The sequence below is a fragment of the Penaeus chinensis genome, chromosome 10 (assembly GCF_019202785.1).
Source record: "Penaeus chinensis breed Huanghai No. 1 chromosome 10, ASM1920278v2, whole genome shotgun sequence".
Classification (NCBI taxonomy): domain Eukaryota; kingdom Metazoa; phylum Arthropoda; class Malacostraca; order Decapoda; family Penaeidae; genus Penaeus; species Penaeus chinensis.
Genome location: NC_061828.1, coordinates 17,502,641 through 17,526,508, shown reverse-complemented (window position 1 = coordinate 17,526,508; position 23,868 = coordinate 17,502,641). Strand labels below are relative to the sequence as shown.

The 23,868-nt window shown below is 38.2% G+C and overlaps 2 protein-coding genes across 4 annotated transcripts in view; one reads left to right on the top strand and one right to left on the bottom strand.

Annotated features, from left to right (window-relative positions):
- The window catches only part of LOC125029659 (ubiquitin carboxyl-terminal hydrolase 30-like), a 16,674-nt gene extending 9,735 nt beyond the window's left edge, over window positions 1–6,939 (top strand). For all 3 annotated transcript variants that reach the window (XM_047619677.1, XM_047619676.1, XM_047619678.1), the window contains 6 exons: window positions 1–237; window positions 402–599; window positions 3,121–3,261; window positions 3,834–3,994; window positions 4,965–5,102; window positions 6,188–6,939. The exon at window positions 1–237 is cut by the window's left edge and continues 650 nt beyond it. In XM_047619677.1, the coding sequence (XP_047475633.1) occupies window positions 1–237; window positions 402–599; window positions 3,121–3,261; window positions 3,834–3,994; window positions 4,965–5,102; window positions 6,188–6,287 (975 nt within the window). In that variant the 3' untranslated portion in view covers window positions 6,288–6,939. The remainder of the gene's footprint in view (window positions 238–401; window positions 600–3,120; window positions 3,262–3,833; window positions 3,995–4,964; window positions 5,103–6,187) is intronic.
- A 2,884-nt stretch (window positions 6,940–9,823) lies between these two features.
- LOC125029661 (carbonic anhydrase 1-like) overlaps window positions 9,824–23,868 on the bottom strand; it is a 29,349-nt gene continuing 15,304 nt past the window's right edge. The window contains exons 2-7 of the mRNA XM_047619679.1: window positions 14,474–14,665; window positions 14,191–14,309; window positions 13,979–14,074; window positions 13,512–13,626; window positions 11,504–11,624; window positions 9,824–11,331 (exon numbers count right to left, since the gene is read on the bottom strand). Of these exons, the coding sequence (XP_047475635.1) occupies window positions 11,193–11,331; window positions 11,504–11,624; window positions 13,512–13,626; window positions 13,979–14,074; window positions 14,191–14,309; window positions 14,474–14,665 (782 nt within the window). The 3' untranslated portion in view covers window positions 9,824–11,192. The remainder of the gene's footprint in view (window positions 11,332–11,503; window positions 11,625–13,511; window positions 13,627–13,978; window positions 14,075–14,190; window positions 14,310–14,473; window positions 14,666–23,868) is intronic.

Sequence of the window (23,868 nt, the reverse complement as noted above, 5' to 3'; positions counted from 1 at the left end):
CAGAGTTCTCAGATGGAAGACTGTGCCAACCATTCATATGAGAGTAATAAACCTAGTGACAGAAGAAATAGTGATGAGCCAGACAGAGGATCTGTGGCTCCTCCGACTATCCCCCGAAGAGAAGATTTGGAAAAGGCTTCAGTCGAAAGGTACTGGAAAACCCGCCCAGATCAGCAGGATAGCCCATTCAGAGGATATTTAGCTAGCCAGCTCCAGTGTATATTATGTGGTCATAAGGTATGGATTGAAAAATCTCATGTTCATATCAAAATATGATAAAATAGTGGAACACTCTTTTCATGGCTTGATTAATTATTTTTGATCTGAAGATGAGTAGTTATTTCTGTATATAGATTGTAGAGTAAGGTGTGATTAGATTTTCTTTCTTTCTTCTCCCTTAGAATCCTGCTCAGTGGTCAAGCTTTGAGTCTATATCTCTTTCACTGCCATCTGTACCTTGGGGTGAAGTGACCTTACAGGAACTTTTAGACTGTTATATTACCCAAGAAAAAGTTACAGATGTTACCTGTGACAACTGCACCAAGAAAGCTGGCTGTACAATCAAGACATCATTTACAAAGCAACTTACTATAGGAAAGGTAAGTACAATGATTGATATGTATTTATGCAATAGATAACAGCTTTGTGAAAGGTGTTGAGAATGTGGATAAATTAGATGTCTTGTTGAGTGGATCACTGAATTATGTTGAAACTAAACTTTTTGATCTGTGGCAAAAACTATAAAGGGAATATAGTTTTGATTCATACTGGTAAGAGGCTCGATAAAACAAAAATGATGACAATTATGCTTGTTTATAGAATAGGGCTGGTTGATTTTTTTTCTTTTCTTTCTTTTTATTGGGGGGGGGGGGGGGCAAATGATAAGGCATATAAGAGATAGTATTAGAAAGGACTGTTTACCGATTTTCAGGGTTCCATTATAAGGGGAATAGTTAAGGAAGTTATGTCTAAGTATGCTTTATATGCTTTATTCTTTATATACAAATATAATTCCTTTCTGATATTTATCACTATCCTTATCCTGAAATTAAATCTAAAACAGTGAAGTATACCTAATTGAGGTGTAAATCCATGATGTATTCAGACTGGGTTTCAAAGCTAGGCCTGGTACTTCTTGAAAATGCCTTATCCTGTATGTAGGGGATAAGGCTCTCTTCTCTCTGTGAATGGAAAGGAAGGTCAGACAAGTCAATTAATTGATTAATTATTTTATTTATTTATTTTTATTTATTTATTTATTTATTTATTTATTTATTTTTAGTGAGGGCAGGTGCAGGTACTTCCCTGTGAAATATATTTACTAAGTCCCACCAGTTCTTTTTCTTTTTTTTTCTCTTCTTTTCATAGGCATTCCTGGTATCTGTAATATATTAATATAAGTAAATAAGTAAGTATCATCACCCTGCATGTCACTTTCACTACCATGCATTGATTATTCGCAAACTGGTGTTTCCAGTTCACTACAGTATGTAGATTAGTCATTGTTCTTGTAATAATCAGCGTGCATCTTTATTTCAGTACAGTGTGTGGAATAATCACTTACATTATCAAATTGTTTGCAGTATGTGGGATGGTAGCTTTCATCTTCAGTCTCACTTAAATGAGTAATGTCACCACATATATGAGTTATGTTACCATGATGATTACTATGACTACTCAATTCTACACTGTACCTCCTAAGATGTTCTCATCAATACACACATCAGAAGCACTGTCATTATCAGCCCCTTTGTTTTCACTTCTGAAATGCTATTTCAGCATATTTCTACTAATCTAATTTCCACGTTGGTGAAGACACACACAAAGTATTTTTGTCACGATATTAAGGGCAAGGCAACACTGAGTGGGTAATGCTTATTGTGATATTAAGTGTGTGTGTGTGTGTGTGTGTGTGTGTGTGTGTGTGTGTGTGTGTGTGTGTGTGTGTGTGTGTGTGTGTGTGTGTGTGTGTGTGTGTTTATTTGTTTGCATCCATTTCTTTCCTCCTCTCCCTCCCTCCCTCCCTAAGGTAGCTATATATGATTAACACATATTTAATTTTCCCAAAATGTTAACCTAAAACCTGTAACCTAGTCCAGGACTTTTGTACCAATACAAATTTATCCATCATATAGAATCCCCCGTTCCAAAATCTACCCAACAGGATATACAGTATTTACATGTTAATTGTTTTCTGTATAACTATAATGTGTGGATATGCAAGGGGTATAGCAACCTGTGTGTAATTGTTTTTATGCAGACTTGTTTTCACTCTTATCCAGAATTATTTCTAGTTGAAACTAATTTTGAAGACAACCACAATAAAAGCTCAAAGGCACTAAATTGATTTAACAGTCTCTATGAAAACAGTATCCCTCAGACATTTGATAAAACAAATGCAGACAAATTAACCAAGGTGTTTAACTTTTCTCAAGTGTTTATGTAGTTAAATTGTTACTTGTGATATTCATGTCAGACCAACTATATGTAGTTGGTGGAAAATTCAGCGTAATAGATAAAAAGATGGAAAGGGCTACTATTAGTAACTTGCATTTTACATATTCATAGACTCTTTAAACACATTGGGTGCCAGTAACTGCACCGTCCACCATAGTTTTGTTTGGTGAATTTCATTTACACATAGATGGATCAACATGTGCTTAGTCACCAAGAAGGCAATTAGCAGTCCTACCTAACCTCAGCTGATAAGTATTATCTGATAAATGTAAAGTCATCAATGCCATATATGAAATATACAATATATATCAATAGGAGATATGCTCCTCAGAAAAGAGAATTACATATAGATATATAGATGTGTGTATATATAGTCCATTTTAGTGTATGTTCAACAGAAAAAAAAAATCCTATATTCTTATTAACTTGTTCAGAGAGAATGTTACTTTGTTTAGGATACTTTGTAGGCAAATAAAGAAGTCAGCATGTGAAAATAAAAACCTTGTCGGCTGCATTTTGTGATGCTAAAAGCAACATATTCTCAAAGGGACTCTTATTCTGTGAATTATTGATAAGGCTTGTAAACTGTCTCATATGTATGTATGTATGTATGTATATACACATGTATATGTACTATTCATACATCTCTTTGTACAATTTCAGCTCCCAGACTGTTTGTGCTTTCACGTAAAACGCACAATATGGTTAGAAAATGGAACCGCCATTAAAAGACGGGACCACGTCATTTTTCCAGAGTTCCTGACCATGGATCCGTACACCTACACTACCTCTATTACAGCACAGGTAAAAAGTATTGTGATCTTGGCTGAGTAGCAATAGTCATAACTGAACCTGTGAAGTTCTTTGCTAATTTCATCCTTTTCAAGGAAAACTGTAACTAATGATTGGTATCCTTGGAAATTATTTGTAATAAGTACTACGTTTCATCTTGTCTTGTCTTCTTTATATGTATGATTTAAAAAGTATACTGGTGTAGATGATTTTATATATAATCAATTTTTATTGCTATATTGCTGTTGATAATATTATTATTGCCTTTATTATTACCCTTCAGTCAGTCAGACAAAATAATATATTGTGTATATCAGTATCAATATATCTACATAAATATCTGTTGTCTATAGTCTATAGTATTATTATTTATGCTCTTTCTTATATTTTATCCAAAGGATTCCTTCATGAAACAAAAAAGGCTAAAAGCATCTTGTCTGTAGATAAAAAAAAAAAAAAAAAATATATAAAAAATAAAATATCATAAAACCTATAGAACTTCAAGATAAGGTCAGAGATATACTTACTGTGGTTAGTAAATACCAAGAAATGGACTAGCATGCATTATTCTTTTCACATAACAGGTACAGCAGGACAGTTTGCAGGATAGCTCTCATCACAGCCATTCCACTTCTGAAAGAAATGGTGGATCAAACCTATCGTCAGATTGGTCTGCAAATAATTTTGATCACCAGTCTCTTTCCATCTTGAGTAAACACGCAACCTCCAGTCAACTAGAACCCAGGTTGGTTTAGAGATATATATATATATATATATATATATATATATATATATATATATATAATATATATATATATATATTTTTTTTAATAAAGTTTTCTGTTTGCAATGATAAGTACTAATAATTCATAACTTTTGTTACACACACACACACACACACACACACACACACACACACACACACACACACACACACACACACACACACACACACACACACACACACACAAACAACCCCCCCCCCCCCTTTTCATAAGTTTTGTTTGTTACTTATTCTTAACCCAATGCTGTCGGGGAAAATGAACAAAAAATGGGGAAAATGCTGTGCCCATTTTCTATATTTTTTGTGAAATGTCTGCTCATAGATGGCTCTGCTAGTGCTTAGCCACAAAGGAGTCAATTAGTAGAGCTTGTGACCATACGTGATTTGAATTGGCGGGAAAAACGTGTTTTTTACTAGTGCTATGGATATCGATGGTGTTATTTTTATTATAAACATTATAATTATTATAATGTTTTTTAATATTAGTAACAGCAAAATAAGATCATGTAAAATATTTCGTAAATCAAAGAAAAGGGTGAACGGGCGAGACGGGCAGTACTCCTAACTGGCTCATTGGTGACTTCGTACAAGTATAGCCATCTATGTGTATAAACAATCAAACAAGTACTAACAGTGGGCAAAGCACGTGTCTACCCGTCGTATCCGTCGGCAAGGGGTTAAAGTAGATATAAATTACTATTGTGAAAATTCTATGAAATTATTTGATAGCATTTCTAGACCCATTGATAATTTTAAGATATCAGGATTAACAGTCTGAATGCAAATTACATAAAATTTAGATAGGTACGTATTCATATTGTAGAACTATATATGTCCCTTGATTCCTTGAGGCCAGGTAAAGTTGTTTTCAGTTTTGTGTAACTAGTAATATGGGCTTATCAACAATCTTACAAGTCTTCTCTTCCCTCAGCTCATTTGTTCATGTGTCAAGAGTGCGGTGTGAACAGCTGTATAGACTGAAAGCGGTTATTGTCCATGTTGGAGATGTCTTCTGTGGACATTTTGTGACATACCGTCGAGGAGCGATAGGTTCACGCACGAGGAACAGGTTGATACCCAGTTATTGTTATTTTCTTATGATTATTGATTATTATTATTGTTCTTATTCTCAATGTGCATATATTATATACCTGATTTAGATAGCCTTCCACTTGAGGATGCATTTTTGCCTATGCATTCACATAGAAAAATATATGAAAAAAATTAACCTTTTAGATCTAGGTACTTCCCAGATGTGTGGCTTGTATGCCTGGCCCACACTAACTCTCATGCACAATATCGAGACTCCTTGCCTCCTTTTTCTGTCTCTGCAGATGTGTTTTTTGCATTTTTGCCATTTTTCAAACTATATATTTGCCATTTGTTATGCAGTATGAGGATGGTAGTAGATTGTTTTTATTGAGCAAACTCTATACTATCTCTCCAGGTGGTTTACACACTGTTTAATAACAGTAACAATAAGTATTTTTTTTGTTTTTAGTTTTTAATATTACACCCTGCACTGCCAATAATGGCAGACAGGAATAATAGTATCCTACTTGGAGATGACCTTCTTGTAGGTTTGGCTCATGAATGGTCTACTTTTGTGGACTGATGGAAATCCTTGCAAATAAGCCCCTTCTTGAAGGCCCACTGAGTCAATTCCCCTCCAAATGTCCCCATCATCTGCCACTCAGCAATAGCTTCATGTTCTAAATTTCCGCTTCCTTTTCCTTTTTTCCTTTTCCTTGGCCAATTTCTTTTCATGACAAGGTGTCGCCATCACCTGGATCCACTAGGTTAATAACTGCACAGTGTAGGACATGTGATTTGAGTTACTTCAATTAAATCTTAGTCAGAATTTTATACCGCATGCAATTAATTTTGCCATGATCTTTGATAGTGTGAAACTGTCTGATCTGATTTTCAACTTTGTATTTGACACTGTTACAATTTATACAGCTTCCATTAATTTTCTGTTCTGCTTACATAATCCTTCATGGATCACTTTTATTCACTTCTAGTCTGGTAGCTGTTTAGCTTTATCTACATGTACAACATTTGTCATAATGAGCTTTGCTCATACACACATGCATACTTCTCCCACTCACTCACCATGTTGTCTCAATAATTGGTTGGTCTTCATCTCTGCAGATGGTTCTACGCATCAGATCTCTTAGTGAGGGAAGCAAGTTTGGAAGAAGTGAAGAAAGCTCACATCTACATGATACTCTATGAGAAAGTAACACAGTAACTATTGATGCACCCAGAAGAGCATTATGGTAGATATAGAAGTTGGAAGAAAAAATAAAAAGAGAAGACATTTTACCAACTTTGCTTTGTCTGAAGAAAATTGAATGATGTGATATGTTACAGGCCGTTAAAGGTCAAACTCTTCAAAGTTCTTCCAGTTTTTTGCTTGGGATGTTTTTAACAAATGTGTATTTTAGCTTTATTTATATATTACTAGATCAATAAGATTGGCAATGATCAAGAAGTATATTTAATTTTATACTTGCATAGCAAAACATCTTTTATATTATTGTAATGAAGATACAAAATATTTTAGTAATGATAATGCATATTAAACAAGAAAATGCTGGTAGATTTAAGAAAGATATATGAAATCACTTCATTGGCAGAAGTGTATAAATAATAAATGTATCTCATGTGCCATACTTTTTCCCTTTTGGCCTCCAAAGCTTCAAGTTATTTTATAATAAGCTCATATGGGAGTTCAGCAATATCAGAGAATCACAAGAGAAACTAGATTTGATATCAACACTTTGAATGTATTATAAGTATTAATCAAAATAGCCATCAATAACAGTTGCAGCAAGGACCACTATGTTCATATTAATATTTAGAGATCTGTATTGATCTGCTGATATAAAGGACTATACAGATTAAGTAGTTTCTTTTTCACCTGTTCTCATATTTACTGTAGGAGATAAAGTTAATTTGATGTGCCTTATGTAATTGTCTGAAAGGTAGGTCTTTTGGGAAATTAGATTTATAATAATGGTAAAATTATATTTAACCCAATGCCGTCGGGGAAAATGAACAAAAAATGGGGAAAATGCTGTGCTGATGGGGTATAGTATAAGGTAAAGGTTGTTAAAAGGGGAAGGAGCTAAGGGAGTAGGAAGCATTATGTGGCAAAAATGGCAAAAACAAGTTTAACGATTAGGATAAGTGGACAGAACAAGGGGATGAAGAAGAGGAGAATAAAAGGCCATGCAAAATTAGTTGAGGTGAGGGCTGAGGATCAAGGTAGGGGTCATCCTCTACACTGGGCCTCAGTCCCCATCTTCTAAGCACCCCCACAACAACAAAGAGTAAGGGATTAAGGGGTGATGTTATATAGTGAACTTAATGAACTGCTTATTCTTTTGCTCCCCTCTCCATCTTTTGACCAACTGATTACAAATTGTGTGGATGTGGCTTTTATTTATTTATTTGTTTAAAATTTTCTGCTGCATCAACATCTTGGGTCATTAGCGGTGTATTCAAAATATAGTGATAGGGTGGGGCTTGGGGGCAAAGTCCCCAGGTAAGAAGTTTTTGGTTCACAAAGTAAGGTTTGTGGATTTCCAGAATGGCCAATGGTCAAAACAAACAAATGTACCAAGCATCATACTTTACATAGCATTATAGTACAGTATTGTGGCAAAAATCCATAGAGTTAATGATTTGGATAAGTGGACAGAAGGGTACGAAGATGAGAAGGAAAAGGAAAGAGGGCGAAGAAAGAACCCTGCAAAATTGGTCAAGATAGGGCTGAGGACCAATTTTATTTGCTGAAAATTTTATGTAGCTCCCATATTGCACCATATTCAAAATACAGCAATAGCATGAGCCTTGGGGGCAAAACTCCAAAGGAAGTAAGTGCCATATGACAACAAAGGTCATAGTATAAGGTAAAAGTTGTTAGAAGAGGAAGGAGTTAAGGGAGTAGGGAGCATTGTGATTAAGTATTGTGGTAAAAATGGCAAAAACGAGTTAACAGTTAGGATAAGTGGACAATGGTTAATGGTTAAGACAAATGAATGTATCAGAGGTCATATAGCCCTATGGTAAAGTATCGAGCTGAAAAGGGTAAAAAAATTTAACAATTAGGATAAGTGGACAATGGTTAATGGTTAAGACAAATGAATGTATCAGAGGTCATATAGCCCTATGGTAAAGTATCGAGCTGAAAAGGGTAAAAAAATTTAACAATTAGGATAAGTGGACAATGGTTAATGGTTAAGACAAATGAATGTATCAGAGGTCATATAGCCCTATGGTAAAGTATCGAGCTGAAAAGGGTAAAAAAATTTAACAATTAGGATAAGTGGACAATGGTTAATGGGGTTAAGACAAATGAATGTATCAGAGGTCATATAGCCCTATGGTAAAGTATCGAGCTGAAAAGGGTAAAAAAATTTAACAATTAGGATAAGTGGACAATGGTTAATGGTTAAGACAAATGAATGTATCAGAGGTCATATAGCCCTATGGTAAAGTATCGAGCTGAAAAGGGTAAAAAAAATTTAACAATTAGGATAAGTGGACAGAAGAGGAGGAGAAGGAAAAGGAAAGTAGAAGAAAAAAAAAAAAAAACATGCAAAATCAGTTGAGGCGAGGGCAGAGGTCCAAGACTGAGGCCCAAAATTGGACTGAGGTCCCCGTGTCCTAAACCCCTACACAACAATAAGAGGCAAGGAATTGTGGGGGGTGGGGGGGTGTTGGCATTATTTACTAATTGAATAAATTATGCCACATCAGTTTGTAAGGTCATTAGTGGCACATACAAAACAGTGAGAAGGTAGGGCTTGGGGACGAAACCACTTGGCAAGTTTTTTTTGGTTCATATGGCAATGTGTGTGGATTGCCAGAATGGTACATTAGTTTTGATAACCAGGTATCAAAGGTTACACAGCATCATGGTAAAGTATTGTGGCAAAAAGGGTAAATTGGAGTTTATGATTTGGATAAGTGGATGGAAGAGGATAAAGGAAAGGGAAAGAGGGAGAAGAAAAGACCCTGCAAAATTAGTCAAAGCAAGGGCCAAGGTCCACGGTAAGGGTGATCACTACATTGGGCCTCAGTCTCCGCCACTTAAGACCCCACGGCAACAAGCAAGGGATGGAGGGGGGGGGGGGGGTGTCAGCATCAGTTGCTAGAAGTTGGAGCAATATTTTTCTTTGTACCCCCCTATCTTCACCACTCAATCCTGTTTGTCACTGCCAGGCTCTAACTGCCAGACCATCATCACATTAAAGTAGCACAAGTGTGTACAACAGGCTTAGCCCACAGAGAGAAAGTTTACAGAGCAAAGCTTACCAGTGTGGATGGGACCTTATACACTGGGTGAAGATACAGCAGAATGGTTTTACCAGTATGCTCGATCATGAAAAGTTCTCCAATTGGTAACATGAGCAGCCACTCCCCACAATACCAAATTAGGTCACAGGGGGTTTCCTTTGTGAATGGACAGTGTTCTCATATTTGCCTATACATCTCACCCAGTCTTATTGGGATTATTCAGTTATGTAGTATGCTTGAAGTTTAGGCATTTACTGTGACACCATGGAATTCTAATTTTTGTTTCCATTATTTATCTTCATATTGAGCTTGTCTGAAAGCTAGTAGTGTCTACTCGCTTTCCATAATTTTTTCAATAAATTTGAGGAACCCCTATTTGCAACAAGAAAACATACATTCCCCAATTTCTAAGAACCATTTTTAGGTGATACTGAATACAAAATGGTAAAAATAGGAAATTGGGATTTCAAAAGACAGGACTATAATACTATGTTTTAATATTATATAGTTTGCCTCATCACATGTAGCTTATGTTCATATATCTGGTTAACAACTTGCCACTTTTCATCAACAATCTGAAAAAATGCCTTGCCAGGTTGTTATATTTCAAACAGCCTAACAAGATTGTATTCTGCACCTCACATTGTAACTGATGATTCAGCATTTGTGTGAAAAACTTTTATGTACATAACAGCAACGCTTCATAAAAATAATATTCGTTCACACAGTTGCATGAAGATTTTAACAGTTTCAAATTTATTATTATTTTTTGCAGTTCCAATCACATGTTGATCATCGATATATATATACAAGTGTAACAATGCAATCATCAATACATGAAAATAAATAATCTGAGCTTTAACAGCTTACAGAATCCATTAATAGCAGGAATTCCTTCACTGATTACATATATATATACTGTACTACATGCTTGAAGAAAATTAATAAAAGTTGTCTTGTGTTAAAACAGGACGAACACAGAAAGCAGGAAAATTTCTACAAAAGAAATACTAAAATTAACAAATATTCTCCATTTTTGCACAGCCAATTCGCATCAAAAAATGGTTGCAAGTGTGTTTACAAGTCTGATTCAATGAGTACACAGGTAGGTAACACTCTTATTTACAATGATTTTAATTAATAATCACCTTCCAGGTAAGCCTGCATGCCACTAAAATTTATGACATAACTATCACAATCTGAAACCTCTTGGCAATACTTAAAAATTGGCCCCTGAATCATTATTCAATATGAATGATCACAACTAATGTTTCACCTGCCTAACAATGATTTTTACCTTGGATTGTTTAAGCCTACAAATCGCTCTTCTTTCCATCAGCTATAAGTCATGTGCCTTGTGAACATAGCTTAACACATGAGGAAGACAAATGTGAGGTAACATGTACTGTTAACTGTGTGGAAACAACTATCTCGGGGCCAAAGGCCAGAATGAATGCCTCAACTTCATTATTCATAGATCTACAAAACATTTGTAAGCCATACATATCCTAAAAGTATACTTGCCTACCATGCACTTTTTTCCAGATGGAAATGCACTGTACATTTAACTTGTCTAGTGTACTGTTACCAATCTCTAACATTTCTACTGTATTCAGTTTGTGTAACTAAAGTAAGACTACTTCAAGTTATGATGTTCCAATGTTTTAAATCGTTTTCAAACTATTTCCTTTGTATTAACAATTTTCACTGATACTGCTGCTCACTCTTCATAAATTACTGGGGATGTTTATGGGATCTTCGATATGGTTTAGAGTGTCACTTATTTTTCTTGTTAAATTCTAAGCACTTTAAAATCCCCTTCCATAACTTTTCTTCTGCAGCCTTTGTTTTACTCTTCCTCCATCTTGTCCTTGTAGGATCGGACAACTCTGTCAAAGAGAGGACATGGTGGCCTATAGTTCTCCACAAGGCAGCCTCCAAGATCATCCTCTGGGCAACACTCAGTGGGATGGTAGGATTTCATTGCTCTGGAAGATAAACAAAACATGTGAATGTTAACACACAGACTCCCAGCACACTTAGGATAAGTGAAATATGAACAAAAAGCTTGAAGTGCACTGAAAAATGGGTACATAGTCTTATTATAAATCCACAAATAAATATATACACACATTTTTACCATTCATCAAAATGACCTACCTAAAGGCATCCAGTTGCTCCTGGGACAGCTGAATAGGCTCCTCAAAGACAATCCAAGTGACGGATTCATAGCAAGGTGGGGTAGTGAGGGAGCCAGAATAGGTCCAATAAGATCCACTGCCTGTAAGGGTAAATAGTGATGTCATAAAGTCTGGCAAGCTTACAAAATACCTGATGCCTGAACTATATTTAAAAAAAAAAAAAAAATGCTTACAAAAATCCTAATCTATATACTATGAAAGTAATAACTTATTACAATACAATAATTTTGTATTATTGTAATACTGGTAAAACCTGTAACAAACAAAAATACAAGTGATTATGGGAGGATGAAAACAAATCTATTTTGGCTGTAATAGGCCTATCCTCTTGAATACTCATAGATTTATGTATTATGTCAGAATATTACAGACATCTACAAAATATCTAATTTCATTTAAGCTTACAACAGTTTTAATAAGTAATAGCTTATCTGGAATTCAGATTACCATTTATAACAAATTCATGGTGATGGAAACAAAAGCTCTGAGCAGCAATACCAAATGTACATTTTAAGCATAAAAAATGACTTAATCTCCATTATTGTTCAGCATGTTAGCTGGCTATATTAGGGTGCAGATTAGCCCCTGGTACACATAAAATAGAATTGCTGAATGTCTTTAAAGATATTCTGATAGCATGCATTGTTGAAATACACCAGACATAGCTTAAAGGAATGCCTCAAAAAAAAGTCATTCCTCATGGGAAAGCTGAAGTAGCCATGTGATGTCAGACATTAAAGCTGTGTTGAATGCTATAAAAAGTATTAACCTTTTCTTTTTCTTTGCTTGTGTATTTTCACGTGGGCATTTTTTACTTATTGTGCCAACAGAGTTTGTGTGGGAATTCATTCTTTGGATTTCTAAAATCTTGGATTTTTACTAACAATAATGAATAGCTGTAACTTATCCTCTGCAGATCATGAAAGAGCCGAGTAAAAGGGAAATACAGAATATATTTTACCTGGTTTACTTTCTTATAACTAGGTTTTGAAAATTAAAATGATCACATCTGGACAATGGTGGTGATGAAGAAATTTAAGATATTTGGTCAGTTTGAGATTCTTAACTCAGTAAAAATACTAAAATAATCAGTCACATTGCTTGGGTAAAATCTGTACAACAAAACTTAACATTAATAAGATAGCTACCATGGAACCATAGTTCTAACAAGAACACTTATAATTTGCTTATGCACAAAATTACTTTTACTTCTACCACAATTATAATTTATCTTTCTATAATTCAGTTTATATATATATATTTATATATTATATACTGTATATTTTTCTATAAATATCAATTTGCTGCTTCAGACTTCTGAATTAATAAAAAGCATTTCTGACTGGAGACCTACATTATTCATCATTTAGAATTAATTAAAAGGTAATGAATAGAAAAGGAAAATCAATGAAGTATTCAATGTAATGTTGCAGTTATGCGCCTCCACATCAAGGCAAACAACAAAGCATATGGTTGTGGTATAACTCGAAAGCCATACTCTTTTTCTGATCTGTGTATTTGCTGAATATAATGCAGCAATGAGAAGTAGGAGGAGGCAGAAAGAAAGAATCCAAATCCTATTTTCAGGAGCATAATCAATAAAACCATATCCTGAAATTTGGCGAGCTTCATATATGTCATAATTATATTTGGGATGTAGAGCAAGCTTCAGAAGCTGTGATACAGAGTAAAAAGGGTAGTAGTGCCATTCAGTAAGGATAATCTTGTATAATACCTGACAATCTTGGAAGAACACCTTGAACACTTTTCTTCACACCAGAACTGCTTTAGGAGATAACACATCTCAAGTCAGTGCTGGAAATCTGCCTACATGCTATTTTAGGCATTGACTTGAAATAAGACACTTTACAGTGGGAATAAGAATACCAACCATGAGAACAATTGTTAAAAAATGAACTCCATTAAAATAAAGACCATTTTCTTTAACTACCTCTGCCGATACTTACCAGGCAGGAAAGCTGCTGGGTTAACTGGATCAGTCAATGTAATAGCTTGGCCTTTGTGTTGAATGAAGGGGAGTAGCTTGCTAACCTTACCCAGTTCAGCATGCTCATTGCCAACCTAAAATTAATGAGTTTTAAATGTAATTGTGCATGTGAGGAGGTATATGGTTTTTATTAAAAAAAGGAATTACAGTATTACTTCAAAGTATCACTTCAGACAAAGAATGGCCTAATTGGACTGACTATTTGATTCCTATGATAAAAGCTTTTGTAAAATCAGGATGAATAAGGGGATATAATTTGCAACGAACTTGAAATGTGGATTAACATGGTGCCTTGTGATTATGTTGATTCTTCTTTTCTTTGGAATTCTAAACTATCTTACATTTCTCTATTTTTGAAGGTAAATCAACTTATTTGGCCTAGTACATGTAATATCTGAAAACTGACAATTTTTTTTATGAACTTACCACAAGGAACATTCCAAGTACAGCAAGACCACCCTCAGCAGCTGCAGCTTCAGCAAAACTCTTAAACTTGGTCTTGTTCCAGTGCACCAAATGCAACTGCGATGAGAAAAAAAAAATCAGTATAAATGCCAGATTCTTCTTAATGTTAAAAATTGCATCTATGTTTACATTACGTGGATATTTCAGCACATGAAAACGTTAACATCCATTACCTCCCCAGAGTAGCAGTGACCATTGACGGTGTGTTCAGATCCGGTTTCGTTTGTCTTACCCCAGTGGCAATGGAACTGTTCTAATACGTATTCGTCCGACAGAGGTCCTCCTTTTAGGCCTGTAGAGAAAAAAAGTTTAATTAATTTCATCGCTGGAAAATAAATCATACTGTAAACTGAAAATACACGTTACACAAATAGACTTTCCATTGTATTAGCTAGCAAATGTCGTACCTTCAAGAATCAATACATATCAAAATCAAGCAGTTTCTCTTCTACTCACTTGAGCTTCCCCCAGCAACCTGAGCCTTCCATGAATGTCCGCTGTTGGAGAGCTCCGAGATCCTGATGTCTTGATACATCGCCCGAATGGCAGTTAGGCTACTGTCGCACGGGCAACTCGACCCCTTGATGTCAATAGGGGACTGGTGACTGCCACCAGCAATGGGGTAAAGGCTGGCCCAAGTGGCGGGACCTGTAACAGAATATCACTATGAAAAAACGCAATAATCTTCTCCATACTCCATACAAAATCGTAAAATAGCGGTAAAAGCCTTTGGAGCCGATTCTTTATGAATGCTAATTGATACTATACGAGGTAATTTCACGTAAAGCCCTTTAATACTCTTAATGGCATACCGAGAGAAAAACTATATGCTGAATGTTATAAGTTAGCGTGACTAGACGAAGTTAAGGGAAGGAGGAGGAAGAATACCATTTCTTTTGGGATTCTAGACACAAAAGGATGAAAGCATGATGCATGTGTAAGGTTTCTGGTCTTGAGAAGCCAGTTACACGAAGCATCAACACATCTAAATATAAAACCGACACGCCAAGGATCATAACTTACCTAATCACCATAAATAATAATAATAATAATAATAATAATAATAATAATAATAATAATAATAAATAATAATAATAAATATTTATATAGAATATATACAATATATACAATATATAAATATATATATATTTATATATATTTATATATAATATATTTATTTATTTATTTATATTTATATATGTGTATATATATTTATATATTATATATTATATATACACAACATGTCAGTAAACAAGTAATTCATAAAATTGAGGATCGCACAACACCTGCAAGAGTAACAAGAGACCATAAGGACCAAAGCGGTTATGCAAAAGGACCAATAAAAGACACCCATAGTTCTGTATAAAAGACGATTTAGCCCAATCCCCGATTCACTCGCTCAACCTACGCCGTCATTCACTCAATCTCTACCTCCGTCTCCCAAGAGGAAATGAAAGGGAAAGGGAAAGGACACGAATCGTTCCACCCTGGACGTAAAAGGCTTTTAGTGGTTGATGTGAACTTGAGCGAAGGGGTCTGAGGGTTGGAGAAAGTTCCTCTGCAATATGGTGAACCTTCGTCTCCGCCCGCTTCTTCCTCGCCAGAAATCGCACCTCTCCTTCAGGCAGCCTTGCAGCATATACATGAGCGGTTAGTTATTAACTATTATAGCGAGAGATAAAACGACTATCATTTTTTTTTTTTTTTCCCCAGGTAGGACTTCATACCTAAAAAATGTATCATCGTGCTAATGAAATGTTTTGTACCACTACAAAAGTTGGCACTTCTTATTAGCGTCCGTTGGGTGGCACCTGTTTCTCCCTGAGCCACGCCCCCGCTGCCCTTGCCCTCCCTCTCTTTCTCGCTCTCCCTCCCTCCCTCCCTCTCTCCCCTCTGCCCCCTTCAATCTCCCTCTCCCTGGCAGTGTAATGAAACTAAAAATAAGTAATGAGACCAATCTCTCTCTCTCTCTCTCTCTACCTGGCATAATTACCCTTGATACATGATTTAGCGAGTAATTATATATACACACATCATTGCTGAATACTTAAAATATCTTTACGAATACAAATATCACAAATGTTCCGGGCGCTCCACCAGGCTCTGTTTCGTATCCACGTGACAAGCTCTGACGTCAAAGCGCGCCAGTGTTTTAACCGTCGTGCATACTGCGACGCGTGCGCATGTTGGATACCATGCGTCAGAGCGCGTACGCATACCCGTCTGATATGCTCGCTTTTGAGAGCGAGAAAGATTATCGAATTGTATTAAATATGAAAGAGGTATATGGAAAAAATATATATGTTGAAGAGGCGGAGGGAGACAGCGGGGGACGGAATTGATGTGTTGAAAGTTATTATGTTTACTACATTGTAAGGCAGAGTTCATTAATCAAGCCGTGTCAAGTGGTACACAAAACAGCACGGGGGACAGCAAAATAACGTCTAAACTAATGGCTTCACATGTGCAAAAAATAAAAGCAGCACACATCATTAATTCCATGTACATAAAGCTACCTTCAAGAGTTTAATCATAAAATTGATTTGAAATTTTAAAAATATTGTCCTTTACCGTGAGTCACATTTCCAGGAAAATCCAGTATATTATGTAGCACCAAGCGGAACTTCATTCTCTTGTATACGAAAAAAAAAAAAAAAATCAAACTTAATATCACCAGCACAGAAAATTGTTCAAATCATTTAGCGCTCAGATTCATGTGGTAAATCTCGCATAATGGTTCGTTGAAGGTTAGTCTACGTGCATTAATGTCCAGACTTCAATGAATTAGCAAGTCCTAACTGTTATCAAGATTTAAAGCTTCGCCCATACCCCCCATACACTCTACTCCTACCGCTATGAGAGACTCCTTGGAATGCAAGCCCGTATAATCCATTCCCGAGTACTCTGGGCGCCGCTCCTGAATGTGCAAGACAGACGAGCTACTGCGTCAATAAAGTTCAATTATCTTCAATTCACCTTGTCCCTCATCATATAAGGTCTTTTCATCCCCGTGTTTTCGTACTATTCCCTATGTTATTATTTTTTACATACACGTGGACTATTTTTTTTAATAAATACTCCCGTCAATGTATTTACACTTTTGTCCAGGGTACTTCTTCACCTATATCCCAAATAAAGCCAAGCATGGATATACTCACAGCCTCTATATTCATCCAAACAAAAAGGCACACGTTTCAACCACATGTAAACTGTATAATAATTACAAGGAAAATAACAGTGATACCAACTCACCTCGATATTGAGGCGTATAGATTACTCATCACCCATGAGTCACGAGACTGTTTGGGCTGTTACTTCCGCCAGATATCGAGGCAACTTTCCTATTTCCAAAATTCGAACTTCAATTTAATCCATTCCTTTAATCTATACACATGGTAATATCTATACAAGAAAAATAATTGCATACCGAAATGTATATTATCAAAGTTAAAATGTATGCACTCTCTCACCTTCCGATAATGTTACTTGTGGTTGTTATGTTAACCGACCTTCACGGACTAGAACATGTGTTCTTGTAACACCTTAGGTGACGCATTTCTAAACATCCAAGTTATATTAAGTACAAAAAAGGAGCTACAAATTGTGCCCATTAATCAGATATTCTATGTCGAGAATCAATCAGCAACAACTCTTTATATGGACGAGAAAAAAAAAAACATCAATGCAAAGCGGTCACATTATAATACCGTTAAGAATAATTCAACCACCATCTAGTGTTCTAACTTTTCCTAATAAGGGCATAATGCAGAATTAACCTGACACTCACTCACCCACCCCAGACCAGTCAGCCAACAATTTAACAAAAAACACCCCCCACAACACCGATAACCCCCCGACCCCGCCCCCGCCGCCCCCCCTGGCACTGATCTTGCAATGTTTCGCAACGAAAGCGCCAGACGAGGTTTGTTTACACTGAACGTGCAACTCAACCCTAAACTAACAAAGGATGCACTTTAAGATACACATGAAAACTTAATTTAAATCCCCTTCATGCAAAATAGTGCACATGTGTTTGCCGCAAAGCGCTCGACCGTAACATTTCACACATTTGAATATTAGTTACTAAAAAAAAAAAAAAAAAAAAAAAAAAAAAAAAAAGTAATCACGAAATCAGACAGAGGCTCCGAGATGTCTGCTTTCTCACCTTGTATCGACCGCAGTTTGAATGGCGAGATGGGGTGGGTCGCGGTGTACTGTAGTTTTGCCATAACCAAATTTCTCCCAAATACCAGAGTTAGATTTTAGGGAGAGAGGGAGAGAGGGAGAGAGGGAGAGAGGGAGAGAGGGAGAGAGGGAGAGAGGGAGAGAGGGAGAGAGGGAGAGAGGGAGAGAGGGAGAGAGGGAGAGAGGGAGAGAGGGAGAGAGGGAGAGAGGGAGAGAGGGAGAGAGGGAGAGAGGGAGAGAGGGAGAGAGGGAGAGAGGGAGAGAGGGAGAGAGGGAGAGAGGGAGAGAGGGAGAGAGGGAGAGAGGGAGAGAGGGAGAGAGGGAGAGAGGGAGAGAGGGAGAGAGGGAGAGAGGGAGAGATTTGGAAAGCACTTTCTCGTATCACAAATCTAGCAATCGCGTTACCCAGTACACAACATAAGAACGACCCAGATTAACCAAGCAACGACCTCTGCTAAAACTAGAACAATAATATAGATTGATTTATTTTAGTCACAGTTACAACTCCAGTGTAAGGCAACGAGTGTAATATGAACTGAAGAATGCTAGATTACAAGTTGATGTCGGATGTACTCATTTCGCAACAAGGTCTGTCATTAGAGTTTATTACAGATAATGGTGATATTAGCTAGTAAGCGTCGACGTCAGGCAGGTATGACAACACGAAGGTAATCTGAAGTTATATGGAACTAAGTCAGCTTACACTCCTAGGCGAATAAGAAAATGATAACGAATAAAAAATAATTACTAAAAATTATATAGACCTGTGTCCGTTACAAGCTGTACTTGTCACAAAAAGACGCACAAAGAGACTTCATCCCAGCTTGCCTACGGGTGGAGACTGAGACGGAGTAGGGCATGCAACAAGGTGGAGAGAACGCAGGTCAAGGTTTTACGCTATGGGGAGTCTTTGGGTACTTTCAGTTGTGAGGAAAACCTTGGTGTTGGGGATCCCATTCGTGAGTTTATAATAAGGAAAGGGATGGGGAGGTGGGAAGATTGAATGAATAAATTAATACTGTACACACTCACCAATGAGGAGACAGAGGGGGAAGAGAAGAGAAGGGCAGAAGAGAAAAGAGGGATAAAAAAGGAAGAATCAACAAGAACCTTCACAGAGGGGATAGAGGCTGCACCAACCATATAATCCGACCATGATCTTTCCCGCACATTTCATCATTCTGGTCTACCTTCTCGCGTGTTTGTGGCGGTCGGTTCTCAAGCGATATATAATAAATTGCCGTCGTGATTCCTCCACTTGGTTGCTTTATCGTGTTGTTCTTTTGTACTGTGGATAAGTAGTACTTTTAATTATAATAAGCATTTAAATAGCGTAGAGTAATCCGTATTAATTTCTTTGTTTTCATCGCGTGTAATATAACCATTTATCAACAGAATCTTCTTTGGTAACTCTACATACACAAAACCAACAAACCCGAAAACGTGCAGAGCCATAATTCAGCGCATTCGGTACACTGCAACACTCGTCAAGCCCTTAGAGTAAACAAGAGACGGCAGGTGCTAGGGTTTAGATTTCGCCCCAACTTATAATTATAAACTGCTGCAGCTTCCACTTATGCTATCTTTACTTCATATTCTTAGGAGAAAGCTTTGTTGGCACCCACAGCATAGTCAGGAATGCCATATTTGATACTAGTGCGATGCATGGCACCAGGATGGCTGTTGGTATGACTGGCTGCATGACCAGGCATTAACAACGGCACTTGCACTCACTCACTTCCTTCCTTTACTCCGGTTTGCCTTCGCCACACCTCTGCGCATTGCACATTTTTCCTTTTTTGTTTGTTTGTTCGCGCGCGTGCGTTGGTGTGTTTCATAACTTTCCCACTCGTTAGCTGTTATTCCAGTCCCTCTCGCCGTTCACCTTGTCAACTGTCACGGCTCATCGCGAACCGATTATCATCTGTCATCATCCCCACGCATGGCCAATCCCTGTTCACTCGTCAACTAGTACGCTACCAGACCATTCACCTGCCTTACTCACACCGTCTCCTCGCTCATTCAACGGCAGGTTTATAGCGTTCCCTTTCCCTTTCACTGTGTACTATCATCTCCCATCTAATTATACCAACAGTCGTGTAAGAAACGCCAAACGAAGAGGTCATCTTGAGCGAGGTCAATGTCGATACAGAATAAGGCGTGTGGCATTTATTCAGTAAATGTCACGTAGTTCTACATAAAAAATGTAGTTATATAATCACAATTTCAAATTTGCATTTGCACTGCATTTTACTGTTATACCATAATTTGAAGACGTAGTTCAAAGGCCAGTTTCAAGGCAGATTTGATTCAATAGTACAGCAACTGCCTCGCTTATTAGCTTTCATTGTAAGTGCCCATTATTTGACTGACAGCCAGACAGTACTAGAAGAAAAGGATCGTGCTTAACAAGAGACTGCGCAATAAGCCTAACCCTCAGGCTATTTTGTCTCAATCTCCTATGACATACAACGACCGCATAGATAAAATACACACTGTCACACAACCGCCTAGAGCCAACCTTACATGAGCCAAGGTCATGCTGTCTGACCCCGTTCGCCTCTAGCCCCGTGCACCTCTGTACCGCGTCATCAACTTTAAAGCTGACCAATACAAATGGAAACAGCTGGAAGAGGCTTCGCAATGCTGCCGTGATGGTCCCCGGGAATTCAAGCACTGAAGGACACGTTTACTACGCTGTTTTTTTAACGTCTCTTGAGATTTTGAGTACATGAATGCTTCTCGGGAAAGGTGAACTAAGACTTGTATTGTTTCCTAGGGGTGAGACAGGATACGCAAACACGTAAATTCAGTAAGAAAAGGCAACCACGTCCTTTTCCCTTCAGCCCCAACCTGACACATTAAGCTGACAAGATACAATTTAGTAGATTAGAACAATTATCCTATTGTCGAATAACTTAATGCAAATTGTCGCGGTTATCAACCGACCCAAAAATATACCTGCAATTAATTCGGCATGATATTACGAAGGAAAACGGTTGTGCGACTGATTAGAGAGGAGGCGAGAGGAGGCGAGAGGAGGCGAGAGGAGGCGAGAGGAGGCGAGAGGAGGCGAGAGGAGGCGAGAGGAGGCGAGAGAGGCGAGAGGAGGCGAGAGGAGGCGAGAGGAGGCGAGAGCAGGCGAGAGGAGGCGAGAGGAGGCGAGAGGAGGCGAGAGGAGGCGAGAGGAGGCGAGAGGAGGCGAGAGGAGGCGAGAGGAGGCGAGAGGAGGCGAGAGGAGGCGAGAGGAGGCGAGAGGAGGCGAGAGGAGGCGAGAGGAGGCGAGAGGAGGCGAGAGGAGGCGAGAGGAGGCGAGAGGAGGCGAGAGGAGGCGAGAGGAGGCGAGAGGAGGCGAGAGGAGGCGAGAGGAGGCGAGAGGAGGCGAGAGGAGGCGAGAGGAGGCGAGAGGAGGGAAACCTAGCAGATGATAGAACAGCTGAGCAGGTCGCCATATTCCGTGTCGCCGGGGCAGACATCAGCTGACGACGGCGCAGGACCAGCCCCACCTGGCCAGTTGCATCAGAGTTCAGGAGCCCAGTCAGTTACCGTGACTTCCAGGGGATTCCCCGTGAGACTGGCGTGTTGTAAAAGGCTCTTGATAAAATCTTTTTTTTTTTCTATGCTCTTCTTTCACGTTCTACAATGCAGTTCCAATGACCTCTCGTCACTTGACTCGAAAGGATTGCTCGTTTTACATCGACTGGGGAACTAGACCAACTCGATATGCAGCTGCAGTTTTTGTGTAAATAAATAAAACTTAGCGGAAGTTTTAAATGTGTCAAGTCTTGTTATATAGTGTTCATTCACCTTTTTATTATAAAAAAATAATACTCTTGACCCGAGACAAAACGAAATTCGTCAATGAATTCTGAACCATATTCAAGAACTGTACGCTCTCCGTTATATTCAGAAACAAGTTCAGTGATGAACGTACGAAAAAAAAAAAATATATATATTAACGTATGCACGTATATACAGCTAAATAGAGTTGCCACCTCGTGCATTTACTTTCCGAATATAACACCATTAGTAATTTCCTCTTTACCAGTCAGACGCACTACGGACAAAAATAATAATTAAGTACCCTTATTTAATAACTAATCTAAATAAAAGGAAATTACCAAACTTGGATTTATATAAAGAGACCTATTACCCCGCCTCAAAATTCCATAAATACGGAGTTCTTGTAAACAGTGTGGAGTATTATTGAAAAGGTAGGTTAGTTACCCCAAGTTTACACAAAAACAACCAAGGACTCTGGGTGAAAGTTGAAGGAGACGACTGGTTCTGCAAGCCGAGAGAAGGCGAGTGGGACGAGAGAGAGAGAGAGAGAGAGAGAGAGAGAGAGAGAGAGAGAGAGAGAGAGAGAGAGAGAGAGAGAGAGAGAGAGAGAGAGAGAGAGAGAGAGGGGGGGGGGGGGAAGGCGGGAGGAAGGGAAAAAGAAATGTGGGAGTGCTCAGAGAGAGGAGGAGGGAGAAGGAAGAGAGGGAAAGAGGAGGGAGAACAGAGAGGGGGAGTGGCAGAGAGGAAAAGTCAGGATGGATAGGGGAGAGGGGGGAGAGGAGGGATATGGCAGAGCAGGAAAGAGGAAGGAGAGCAATGAAAGTGAAAGGGAGAGGGTGAGGGAGGAAGTTTAAAAAAGAGTAGGGACCAGTTACGGAGAGAGGGAAGGGAGAGCGAGAGATAAATCATATAAACTTTAAAAAAAAATATCCATACAAAACGAAAGGACTATACCAGAGAGTAGACCCAAATTACGGATAATTGTATGGATACAGCACACCATGCAATTATCCGTTCCACGTATTTCGACAACTTTAGAAAACAGTTCTTCCAGTATTGCGAAAACCAGGAAATATATAAAATGTGAATAACCAAGTCACTGATAAATCCGCATATAGAATTTCTACGACCAGATGGCCTGCATTGGACCAGACAGAGCGACTGGTAGAACTAGTGTCGTGTGCAAGAGCAGCTGTGGGTGACCCCGCCGAGTGGTAAAGCGAGCATGTGCGTCTGTTTACTACTTTGCTTTGAATTCAATCCTTGTCAGATCTGCAACTCGAGTACTTGACCTACTTTAGATTTCTCCTATGGCATGTAATCATTTGTATTTAGTCCTTTTATCCACTCAGATTCACGTGATTTGGCGTTTGTAGACCTCAAACGATTCCATCCGGCAAAGCACGTGCGTTTGTTTACAAGTCGGCGAGGCTCCACGTGCTAACAGTCACCGAGCCTTGAATGAAGTGCTTAAACCTTGATCTTCAAGACAAGACTTTTCTTCATAAAAGGTGCATATTACCCCCTAAAATAATAAAATAAAAGAATGAAACGAAAAGGTTTCACACGCCGACCACACAGTTTAGTAAATGGATACTGTACATTCACCTCCACTAATACACATTCACTCCGCCCCCCCCCCCCCCTTCACTCCCCATCTCCCACACTACCCCCCATCCTTTCTCCCTCCCTCTACTCTCCCCCACAGTCAAATGCCACAGGATGTCGCTCCGTTACCAATGCCCCTTAACCACTCCTACTCTCGTCACTTTCTCGCAAGATCACGTGACCTAGAGGTTGTAGTGGCTTATGAGATCACCATCTTCCTTTACATCCTTTTGCGTGTTAATATAATAATGTTCGTAGTTTAAAAACATCACAAA